The sequence below is a fragment of the Clytia hemisphaerica genome, unplaced genomic scaffold (genome assembly GCF_902728285.1).
Source record: "Clytia hemisphaerica strain Z4C2 unplaced genomic scaffold, Clytia hemisphaerica genome assembly, whole genome shotgun sequence".
Lineage (NCBI taxonomy): Eukaryota > Metazoa > Cnidaria > Hydrozoa > Leptothecata > Clytiidae > Clytia > Clytia hemisphaerica.
Genome location: NW_027103621.1, coordinates 379,500 through 392,674, shown reverse-complemented (window position 1 = coordinate 392,674; position 13,175 = coordinate 379,500). Strand labels below are relative to the sequence as shown.

The following is a 13,175-nucleotide window of genomic DNA, read 5'->3' as shown; positions in this document are numbered from 1 at the left end:
TCAAAACAGCTAGGTGAGCTGTGAGCTAGGAAGGTATAATGCATAGACATCACGATTAAATTGTGTTTGCTAATTTTCCTAATCGTAATAAATTAATTAGAAAATATTGTAAAAAATTTTTGAACATAATTTTATATGCATTTGTATAGTTGTTGTAGATCTTTTATAATCTTCAGTGTTTCAAAATAGAAAGTTTTTATAAAAACGTAATTTTGAAAGTATCTTATTTGTCGCTAGCTGCATCACTCTGATTTGTTTGGTTTTAATTTGAAGCGAATCGGCCTCGAAAATCACGTTTACTTACCAATTCTATGCCAACAAGCTTTTTGAAATAAAAATCATTGACATATATATAATATTTTCAGTGAGGAAGGATTTTATGGTTTACAAGGCTGTAAACATTACTCTACTCTTACATCACAAATGACTTGCTTTAGCAAGAATTTACTAAGCGGGAATGATTTTCGAATCTGAGCTACCGACGGGGTGTGCCGCTGAAGTTCGAAAAATGAACCCGACGTGGGACTCGTTTTTTTTAAGTGACCCTGAAATTCCAAAAAAAAAATTAAAAATTTTCCAAATTTTCCAAAATATGTTTGATAGTTAGGGTTAGGGACAAAATCGATCACGTGATGTATATTTTTCCAAAATTTGGGTTAGTAAAAGTGTATTTTCCTATAGGCAGCCTCACAGAAGGAATTTTTTAATTAGATATTATTGTTCTATAAACATTCATCTGTTTATTTTGTATCATGCAACCTTCATGCACTTTTCATACGTGAGATATCACATTTCAAATCACACATATATTTTTTAGATAACAGCATTTTATGAGCGTTTATTTATCCAGATGAAGATTAAGTGGTATCAGGCCGATCCGTAGTCAATTTGTCTAAAGATTGGTACCTTTATTTTTTGAAAAAAATTCCAAAATTTGCAGTGAATAACATAGCCTGGATATCCAGCCCGTAAACTTTTTTTTGATTTTGATATTTCTTATGTTTACGGTCTGGTTTACCTAGATCGTCTGCATTCTCATCTGAGGATGATTATGCGGATATTCTGATTGGTTGGTCCAAGCGAATCAGAGATCTGAATGGTGGCGCGCGTATAAGAAATTACGCGAGCCGACTTGAAGTGTTCGCTTAAATATTTAGGTGGACCGCGCAGGCGATCAGCAAGGCGCATACGCTGCTTTGCAAATCTCCCTGACTTTTCTTCTTCGAAGCAAATAACAATAGAATATCTAATTATCTCCTTTGGGTGTTTGACCACGCATCCAAATAAAAATAACAATAATGGTAGGGAAGAATTGTGAAGATCAAAACATGGGAATTTTTAGATGTTCTGGTTGTTTTCTTTTCAATTACTCTTAGGTTCCAAATAAACGGGCCCCCCCCGCTTGTTAATTTTTCGAAAATTTTCCAACCCCCCGGACCTTATTAGGACCCCCCCGTTTATTAATCTCGAAGAATATTTTCAGCTGTCAAAGAGAAGGTCCCTTATTTTGCTTTAAATAGCGTAGTTTTAGCCTATTTTTACCTTATTTTTGGGTTTCAGAAGTACAATTTCCAACCCCCCCGGCAATTAGGTCCCCTCCCCCCCGTTTATTAAAATCTAGAAAATTTTCAAATATCAACTCTCAAGGTGCAACAAAGAAACGACTTAAAATATCATTTTTCCGGCGCATAGCTTTATAAAACCACACCCAGCCGTGTGTCCATGAAATTCAAATAAAATCATCCAGTCTTTCGGATAAATAGATAAAAAATGATCCCCACGAAGGAGTAGGAATCAAGGCGCTTATAGACTCAGCGAATTGACAGACACTAGCTGCCGAGCCATAGCGTATACCATGAAACTCGAACGACACTGGGAGAGCGTACGCGAAATCGAACCTTATGAGTGCCGTGACACGTCACAATGTTTGTCTAGTCTACCCACACTCTTGTACAGAGTAACAGTACCCAATTACCCTATGAGTTGACCCGGTCGAATGTATATTCACTTGCTAAGCGAATCATAGAGATACGGTGGGTATCGAACTCGGGCCTCCCAGACGGGAGTCAAGGATGATAACCACTATACAACTGCGCCTCTTTTCTGATGCGTGTGATATTAAAAAATAATTAAAAGAATGCACCATGAATTTACCCTAGCTTAAGTAAGTAAGTAAGCATATGGATGAATTACTCTAAACTTAACTAAACTTCGGGTGCTGGCACTCTAAAGCTAAATTCAAAGAACGCTCAAAACCCCTAGTAGTGTTGTCGTTGTTTACGTTTATTAAAGCTTCGGCGATGAATTTGTCTATCAAGTATAGTATATTATATTGTGACCCGATAGCGCAGTTAGCTGAGGCGCTGTTATTCGAAATTAAGGGTAAAATTTACTCCTGGGCTCAAATCCCAGCCAATGCCGCTCTTTAAACACAGTTGGTTTACAACAGAGCGGATATCAGCGGATTAAAATCATTAACAGCCGAAATTTAGTGCGCATGTCAATATGCCTTGGGTATTTCCCTTGTCACACAATGCCAAAACCACAAGTAGTTAATACCTTCCATGATATAGGTAAAATAAAATGCGGTGGGTTGGCAGGTCGGGGTGGAGGTGTCCTATAGTAACTCAACAATATATCCAAGTCACTTAAAGAATTGAAGTTTCTTAGTCTATTTTCATTAAAAAAGAAAGATTTTTGTTGAAGTTTCTTCTATTTTCATTGAATTGTCATATTTTCAGAGTGTCACGAAAAAGAGTGTCCGGGTCATAGTGCATCGCTGCCCCAGAGGTCCAAAAAAGGACGCACGACCACGACCTTTTTGGAGCCCCTGCGGTGAGTTTCGAGCAATATACTTGAAGATACACCGGTCGTCAGCGGTACTGATTATGCACGTACAATCAAGCAGCTATGCTGAGAGCAATGGGTATCTCAAATAAACAAGCTACGATCGAACAAGTTCACATTGCGAAACGGGGGTGCCATATCATCTCCAGGAACCGGCTGCCGCATGTTAAACCAAGGAATTAACCATGGTTAGGCGCTTACAGACTGGTATGGACTGCAGCGCGAAAACCTCTACTTTCCTGGACCGGGTCCCGTCGCATAATTTTGCGACATAATGTACAGAGTTTCTTTATCAGACCAATTCAACACGCAATCAAATCACTTGTGGTCACGTCTTATTTGGTGCGGAAAAGTATATTTCCGTATACGATGCATGCAAAAATTTTACTGGGAGTTATATCCATTGAGTTTCAAGCCCGAAGGGCTAGAGGTCAATCTCTAACCTTTCTCAGGCAAGAAAAATTGAAGCCTTAAAACATGCGCCGTATTTTTGATGACGGATTGAATCTAGCAATTCCTTTGTTTTCGAGTGATATATTTTTCAAAATGAAGCGGTCAATTTTAGTTTCAGTCTGTCATTTGTGTAAAAACCAGGCGGGTCGCTCAAGGCCGCGCAACTTTGGTAGGATTTGTTGGCTTCAAATCCTACCAAGGAGATTGACCTCTAGCCCTTCGGGCTTGAAACTCAATGGTTATATCATATGTGCAGTATATTTTCACGGTATCGAACTAAAGTAAAGTTATCTTTCTTCAGAGCATATGTAAATTTCAGTTAATCCGGTAAATAGCTCATTGATAAATACAATACCCCAATAATTATAATCACTTGTGGAACTTCCGGGAAAAAAATTATTTTCTTATATGAGGGTCTGTTATAACAATGTTATAACGGAAATTTCAAACTTAGTTTAACTGACTTACGCATTGCACGTATTAGTTTATCTAAAGGCCTTGGATGTGTAAGTGAATCTCCTTATGTTGGCGGGACGCTTTGATTTTTTTCCATTCAGATTTGGGATGTATATCTGAGAGGTCAGTAAGGGGAGACAGGTTCGGCATTTCGGTAACTTTAAAACACGGGGGGGGGGGGGTACTAGGGTTGCGAGCTGACAGGGGGTGCCGCCCGACTTTCGACCTTTGGACCCTTACCGGGACTAAAAAGAAGGAAACAAACTTTGGAGAAAAAATTTTTTGGAAATTTTACGACCCTTAGCGCGATAAATTTGACCAAATTTCGATCTTTCCAGGGGTAAAAAGTTGAAATTTTCCGAAAACCGCTAAGTAATTAATTCATCTAGCGTGGCTCAGGTTGGAGCAAAAGCATCAAATCTCTTTTCCTGAGTTAAACCAAGTTAAAACCTGGGAAGTCAAATGCTGAGGTGTGGCGCCATACCTACCCTCAGCTCCAAGGAACTTACTACCGCTAATTGCTGTGACTGTGGATCAAATCTACAGCCTTTGGATTGTAGGGCAAATGTTTTAATGACTGAGCTACCTGACCTACACGGCCCTATAATTTTTCATATATGGCATATACGAAATACGAATTTCTGCTTGGTGTAGCCCAAAAAACTTTGGTATGCTATACATGTTCTGTATCAACGTTATTACCAAAGTCACTGAACCTCCAGGAAACAAGTTTGACAAGGGGATGTTTTGTCCCCCCCCCCCCACGGGCTAGATAGTGTCAATAGAATTCCAGGAAACGAGGTCCCACTACTGACCTTTATAAACCCTGGAGCAAGCTTTCCACAATATTTTGATCGGAGTTTTTTTGAAAGTGCTACAATTATGCCTAATGACAAACGGCGCTACATGACTATTGTGTAAGCAAAGAAGATCTAGCGCTTTTTATTGTTTGAAACCGGGTCAACCCGCTGTAATCCACTACCAGTACTTTAACCCTTTAACGACCTTTTGACGAGATAATTCATTTTCCGTCTTTTTGGCATAACTCATGAAAAAGCCGCGGAATTCTAAGCACGGATAAGTAAAAAGACGCAGCCGTTAAAGGGTTAATTCAAGTGTCCTTCTACGGCGCACTATAGTAATATAAAATATATCGGTCTGCAAACTTCAATCAACTTGCAAAATTATGTATAGGATAACCAACTATGATCTACTTAAACAACCAATCAGAAAAAACCTTGCCATTTTTGGTGTATTTTAGAGAGCATAGTGAATCTAGCACTATTTCCGTGTGCGCATTCCTTAAAATCAAGCTTTTAATTTTACTTCCTAATCTAGTGCGTTTTTATAAAAATCAAGAGGGCTGCGCTCCCTATTTAGAAAAAAGTCGCTTTAAATGACCCATATTTAAGAAATTGCATTCGGCTTTACATCATCGGTAAAAATGCAGTGGAATCTCCTCGAATCGAAAACGCAGGGGGATAAATTTGTCAGAAACGTCCTGCATCCCGAATAAAATCGAGAAAATTGAACAAAGAATCAAGCGAATGAATCGAATGAATCGAAAGAAAATAATAAGTAACGCATCTGACACACAACGTTTTTTTTTTTTACGTCAGTCTAACGTTCACAACGTCCATATAACGTTAGTTAGATGAACATTGAAGCAACATCGTGTGCCAACTAGTAAACATTAAACGATCGAAGAATCGAAAAGAGTTAGATGAATTTACTACAAGCTTATCAAAGTGAATCGGGAAAATTTTGAATAGGAACAGAGAAAATAATCAAGATTGATTTAAGATCGAGTTAACACAATATCAATGAAGAAAAGACGTTATCCATATATCGAGCTCAATTAAACTTCATTTGCTTCGACATTCTGAAAACAACTCTCTTTTATCAGCCTCTATTGATCTTTATGTGAAACTTAATCCATAATCATTAGAGACTCAACTAAAAATCCCAGTAAAGTCGAGTTAATCGAGCAAAGAATCGAAAAATATCGAGTAAAATATCGAAATAACAACAAAAAATCGATATGAATAAAGATTGATATATGATCGAGTTAACACAATATCAATGGAGAAAAGAGGTTATCCATACATCGAGCTCAGTTAAACTTCATTTGCTTTGACATTCTGAAGACAACTCTCTTTTTTCAGTCTCGATTGACCTTTATGTGAAACCTAATAATCAATCGTTACTCTTAGAAACAAAATTCCGAATAAAATCGAAAGAATCGAGTAAAGAATCGAATTAATATACTTACACACTTACCGAATAAAAAAAATCGAGTAGAATATCGAAATCACAGTAAAAAATCGATATGAATAAAGATTGATATATGATCGAGTTAACACAATATCAATGAAGAAAAGACGTTATCCATATATCGAGCTCAGTTAAACTTCATTTGCTTCGACATTCTGAAAACAACTCTCTTTTATCAGCCTCCATTGATCTTTATGTGAAACCTAATCATCAATCGTAACTCTTAGAATTAAAATTCCGAATAAAATCGAGAAAATCGAGTTAAAATATCGAGTTAAAAATCAAATCACAGCAAAAAATTGATACAAATAAAGATTGATATATGATCGAGTTAACACAATGTCAATGAAGAAAAGAGGTTATCCATACATCGAGCTCAGTTAAACTTCATTTGCTTCGACATTCTGAAGAAAACTCTCTTTTATTGACCTTCATTGAGCTTTTTGTGAAACTTGCTCATCAATCAGTTTAAATTAAAAATCTCAATAAAGTCGAGTTAATTAATAAAGAATCGAATTAAATCGAATTAATATACTTACACACTTACCGAATGAAAAAAATCTAGTAAAATATCGAAATCACAGTAAAAAATCGGTATGAATAAAGATTGATATATGATCGACTTAACACAATATCAATGAAGAAAAGAGGTTCTCTCTCAAAGGGTCACGATTTCCAAAAATTTTGACCCAAATTTGGTGACAATCAAACCAAAAGTTGGGAAAAATTGACCAAAATTTAGGAAAAAGTGTCTCAAAGGGTCCCAAAATCACCAAAATTTTGTCTCTCAAAGGGTCGATTTTCGATTTTCGGCTCGGACATACCTGTCACCTCGCAAACCTAGTACCCCCCCCCCCCCCCCCCCGGGGTTATCCATACATCGAGCTCAGTTAAACTTCATTTGCTTCGACATTCTGAAGACAACTCTCTTTTATCAGCCTCCATTGATCTTTATGTGAAACCTAATCATCAATCGTAACTCTTAGAATTAAAATTCCGAATAAAATCGAGAAAATCGAGTAAAAATATCGAGTTAAAAATCAAATCACAGCAAAAAATTGATACAAATAGAGATTGATATAAGATTGAGTTAACACAATGTCAATGAAGAAAAGAAGCCCGGGGGGGTACTACCCTTGTCGACCGACGGGGGTGCTCCGCTGAGGTTCGAAAAATGGACCCTACGTGGGACTCGAAATTTGCGAAAAAAGTGACCCTGAATGGGACTGAAATTCCAAAACTTTCTACTTTTCCCCCAAATTTTCCAAAAATAGTGTAGCAGGGCAGGACCGCTAGGGATGTTTGCAACACGACGTGATTATTGTGATATGGATGTGAAGTGTTCAAACTGAAATGAATACAAAGAAAATAATTTAGAAAAATTGACAATTTGACTAAATAAATGAAAACTAGGAATGATGATGCTAATTAGTGAAAATGACCAATTAGTGAAAAAATGACTAATTAATGAAAATGGCTAGTTAGTGAAAAATGACTAATTAGTGGAAAAATGTCTAATTAATGAAAAAATGACTAATAATCAAACAAAAAAGGCACGAAACGTGAACAAGGTAGAACCACAGCTGTGATCGCCAAGAAGCCTGAGCACGAACGTGCGAATGAGAATGCGGGCGAAACGAGTGCACAGCTGAGAAGACCATGAAACCAGGGCACGAACGTGCAATGCAAATGGAAAATGAAGGCCAGAAAATGAACTGAACTGAGCCAAAATGAAAACAAGGCAAGGCCAATGAAAAGGAAAAGGACTAAACGAGCCAGAGAGCCTGAGCACGAACGTGCGTGAGTGCAATGAAAGTCCAATGAAAAGAAGAAAGTAAATGAAAATCTAAGTTTTGAATAAATATTTTTGTAAATTTTCTGAATTTATAAATGTTAAATAACTAGAATATGCTTACCAGATTGCCCAAGTGTAGTCACTGTGTAAAAACTGCCATGAAAATGTATACTTCGAATGTGAATTGAAATTCAAAGTAAAATGATGTCAAAATGTCAAACTCAAAAACATGTCTCAACACCATACGTCTTATCTCTCTAAAAGCTCTCGTGTAGCTGAAGTGAGAGTGACAAAACAGAAAATGTGACTATGGGCGAAAAGAGTCTCAAGGGACGATGACGTAATGAAATATGTATTAAAATGTATATAATGTTGCGTATGAAATAATTGATTTTATTAATGATATACTAATGACTTTTGAAGTCATTTGAGAGTCCTTTAACACTGCCCCCGGGCAGATGCAAAAGTCATTTAGTCAAGTTAAACATTTCATTTAAACCATCCACCAGATCAACTTCATCCACTTGATGGATAACTACTAACTCACGAACTGCACGATTCGTCTCGCGGAACACGGTTCTTGTATGCGACTTTGACTTTCCGAACTTTTAAATCTCGTCCTGGGAATAACTCTCGAACGATACCGTACTGATATGTGGAATTGATAAGGGAGTCATTCTTGAGGAACAACACGATGTCGCCCACCATGATGTCTCTGTCGTTAATGAACCATTTGGGCTGATAAGTGATTTTTGGAACATGGTTGATCAGCCAGTTGTCAAACCAAGTGTCGAAGATTTCGGTGTTGGTTTGAAGGATTTTCGATGGATTCTTGGAAACGATGAGTGGTTCGGTAGGGCTACGATCATTGTTACGTCCAAGCTTGAGACGGTTCGGTGTGATGAGATCCATTGATTCGTAATCGGATACAATGCCATTGAGTGCCAAAGGCAGGTCGTTCATTGAGTTTGCTACTTCCGATGATAGTGTCTCCCATTGCAGGATCGATAGTCTCCTTCCTTGGAATGATTTGTTGATTGATGATTTCACTTCTCGTATCTTACGTTCAACCTTTCCGTTTATAATTATGTCCGCCGACAGGGCAAACTTCGAAATTCATCTTGACGTCGACGTGAAGGCGGTTTTTGAGATCTTTGAACGAAATCCTTGAATCGTCACAGCCTTTGACCATTTGGCTGCCTTGATCGATGAACATATTCATTGGATAACCGTTATCACAAGCGAAGCGAGTAAGGGAAAGTAGAAAAGATGGCGTGCTGTAGTCGTCCATTGTCTTGATCGAAATGGTGGAAGTTGTGGAGCAACAAAAGATCGTCAACCAAATTTTGATCGTTTTGCGTTTGTTGAATGAACTGTATGCTTGAAATGGTCCGTCCGGCTAGATCACATTGAGTATTGTAGAATGCTGGTGCAATCGTCATGCAGGAGTTTGGAATCTTCCCCATCGAAACCTTGATGCGTTGTTTTTCGAGATAACGACACAGTTTGCAGGCTCGTTTGATCTTCTTTGTGACCTCACGACCTTCAATGATGTGGGCGGCTTTGGATGCATAACGTAATGTCGATTCGATTCCCGAGTGCTTGACGGTCTTGTTAAACCAGTGAACCTCTTGTAAAATGGCGTAGGAAAGTGGTGAATGCTTTTCCAGGATCGGTACACAAAAGACAGTTTGATGGAGATCTTTCATGACACGAGTCATTGGTGTAACGATGTTGATGCTTTCGGTTGGAAGAATGCGACCGGTGTAAATGAGTATACCGTCCACTTCAGTTGAGATACGTTTGTATTTGTTAGGGCTGACGAATCGTTTGACCTCATTGGTTCCCTTGTGCCAGAAGTAAGCTTCCGCTGATTTGACGTGAACTTCCATATCGTCCAATTTGATGATAAGCTGATGACTCTTGGTATTGGATGCACGTCTTTGTTGAGCTAAATATCTAAGTTTTTGCAGATATTTAAATACGAGAGCAAGGATTCTGATAACTTTGGTGAAACGAAATCTGTTGGGGTCTATCAAGTATTTCGAGAATGAGTAGCGTTCGCTCACTTCGGCAGGAAGTGACGAATGTCCAGAAGTCTTCGTGAATGAATGATGTTGGTTGCTCTCGAAAGTAGCCTCTTTCTTCATTTGGGTAAGGTCAGAAGAGTTAAGAATAATCTGACTCACTTTTTTGATGGGGAAGTCCTTGACATCAGTTGTCATCCAGGAATCACCGTTGATCCATCTCGAACTGTTGTTGATGTCGAAAAGCTTGCAACCACGACGTGTTGGAAGGTCGGCCAACATTTGCTTTGTGTTGATGTAGTACCAATTTTCGGATGACGTGAAGCGTTTGATTTCAATGATTCGATTACGTACAAATGGCTTTAGAGTGATCTCGTCGTTGCTAATCCAGTGCAGATTGATTGTACTATCAGTTAGTTTGATTGATCCATCATGTTTTGATTTGAGTGCACGTCTGACGACCTCACCAGTATGGGCATTGAGCACAGCAGCAATGAGCTCTGCACGTGGTTGTGTTGTCGGTGAGATTACTTTGGATCTCGAGAAGATGAGTTGCGAGGAATATTCGCCATTTTTACGGAGCATTCGTGCGTAGATAGCGACAGCTGCCATCTGTTTGCTAGCATCCCCAAAATCGACAGTGTTTATGTTCAGATTGACTGCATCTGGAGGAACGATGGTTCTTTGATACCGGACGGTCTTGATTTCTTGCATCATGGTAAAGTTATCTTCCCAGATCGGTCTGAGATTGTCAGGAATGGCATCATCCCAACTGAGTCCAAGATCGACAAGGTTGCGAAGATCAAGCTTGAATGAAGCGGTGATGGGTGTCAATGGATGGGTGACGTCGAGTGAGCTTTGATGGTATTACGCCGACTTGAATGGTTGGCTTTTTACCACGATGCTTTTTGGCAAAATTTAATTCGGTTACGTCGATGGCAATTTGATCTGATTTCGGATACCAAATGAGACCACCAACGCCGATTGATTCTCCATCTTTGGTCAAGGATGCTGGAGGATCATCACCACTGAATGTGAAACCTTTCAAACCGAACCCTCCCCGACTGAGAGCGATTTCCATTTGGTCGGCTCGTTGTTTTGAGGTTTGATCATCAACTTCACCAGACATGCAATCGTCGACGTACAAGTCTTCGTTTACGATTTGGTCAACTTCTGGGAATTCCTCTTTCGACAAGGATGAGGTTTTTGACGAATGCCTCTTTCGGATTGATTGCCACTTGATCGCACACCGTATATCAACGTCTTTATCACTTTCTCTTCAGGTGGCTGGTTGATGTCGAGTGTGTCGTGCCATAAGTATCGTTGGTAGCACCAGTGATCAGAGCGTAGCTTGACGGAATTATACATTTTGGTGACATCGGTATGGAAGGCGGATCTGTGAGTGTACCACCTGATGAGGATTTCCACCAATTTGTTCATTCCGTTGGTTTCCTTTGGCGAGGATTGAGTTTTAAGCTAATATCCACTACTTGTTGGCTGTGATGCATCGAACACAATTCTGCATGGCGTTGTTAGCGAGCTGAGTTTCCATACAGCCCGCCATGGAATGTAGTTTTGGATAGCGTTTGATGACAGTTGATCTTGCTGGTCCTTTGGAAGATTATTGACGTAATCAACGTGTCCAAGTGTTTGAAGCTTACGTTCGGATTCTAATACATCTGACTTGTCCTCTGGATGACGATTAAGCTTTGAAACTTGTTGATTGTAGACTTTCAGTGCCCTAGAACGGTTGGACACCAAACGAGTGATGGGATCTTGGATGAATGGTAGTGTTGCGATCGTCACTTGCTCGTCGGATTTTACGATGATTGATTTATTGATGAGTTCTTGTTCGACCTCTTCACGAATGCTTGTTGCCTCTATTGATCCATTGGACTTACAATCGACACAAGAACGACATTTGGTGCAACGATAGGTAACTTCACTGCCGGCACTTTCAGCAATGTCGAACGTTGATTGTTGGCCAGGATACGAGTTGTTGGAGACTTCGTAGGTGCGAGTTGTGCACAGAAGTGGAACGTCTGGGTTGAGTTGGTAACCAGTTTGATAAAGTCTGAATTGTTTAGAAATGAAATCACTCTTACCAGTCCTGTGGAATTCATTGTTGATCATGGTGAACAATTGATGAGGACCACCAATAACTCCACGACTGCCACATGAGCTGCGAAATATGGATTGGTAAATTGTTAATCCTGAAGGCATCTGGAACACGAACTTTGGGAAATAACGGAGATATCTGATTCCAATCATTAAATCGACGTCTCCTCCAATGGTAGGTGGTAGTTTCGGAAGTTGCGATGGATCACCTCCAACTTTCTTGTAGGCTTCGTGGACGTCATGCTCGACTTGGCCGTTCAAATGGTAGGTTGGAAATGTTGAGGTGATTTTGTCCAGTGATATTCCAACAAATGTTGCATCAGATCCGTCATGGGTTGGGATCTTGACTGAATAAACGTTTGTTCGTATTGGAGTTGTAACACCTCCGACTCCACCCAAGTTGATAGGAATTTGGCACTGCAATTCGGCATCCAATGATTTGACTGATGACGTACGAACGATGAAATCGTCACATCCAGAATCGTAGAAAATCAGATACGGTTTATGATTGATGGTGACTTCTTGAAACTGGAAGATGGCTGATTCGTCCACAGAGTCCTTTGGTGATCTGGTTTGGAACGATGAAATTGCAATGAAGTTGGAGATGTTTTTGGAGAACTCTGGCATGTTGTTACGTTTTGCTGATGCACCTCTGCTTGAATCGCTCGAGTTGGTTGACATTTTCTTGATCCCTCTTGTGGCTCTTCACAGACAAGCACGTGTTTTTTCTTGATGGTGAAGTTGTCATGATCTTTGTGTCTGCATATGAATTGACGTTGACATTTACCTTCCTGATGCTTGCCAGTGTCGACGTGGGCACCAGGGAAGAGACATTGGTGACACAAATGTTTACGTTTTAGGATGGAAAAGCGTTCAGAAGGTGACATATCTGCGAATTCCTTGCAGACAAAGTATTGGATCAGCTTGTTTCCTTTTGGTCCAATGGTTGTTGGATGATCCTTTGAACCACAAATGGCGCACTGAGTTTGATCGTCTGGAATTGGAATTGAAGGATCTCGAATGCTTGGATGCGAATGCTGACCTCTTGGTGGCTTGTCAGTGTCTAGCGATGTCAAGAGTTGCTTTTGCTGTTGAACTTTTAAGTCTCTCTCTAAAAATTCTATCAGTTGAAACCAAAGTTCTTTACCCTCTAAATCTTGGTCACAAATAGACTCAAACCATCGAGTAGTTCTAGAGTCACCAAT

The 13,175-nt window shown here is 39.5% G+C and overlaps 1 protein-coding gene across 1 annotated transcript; it reads right to left on the bottom strand.

The window, feature by feature from the left end:
• Positions 1-9,060: 9,060 nt before the first annotated feature.
• LOC136802276 (uncharacterized) lies at positions 9,061-10,981 on the bottom strand. Its single transcript, XM_067058990.1, has 2 exons — positions 10,784-10,981; positions 9,061-10,659 (listed from the first exon to the last, which is right to left on the bottom strand). Exons 1-2 carry the CDS (start codon positions 10,979-10,981, stop codon positions 9,061-9,063), a joined length of 1,797 nt encoding a protein of 598 aa, XP_066915091.1.
• Positions 10,982-13,175: the final 2,194 nt, after the last annotated feature.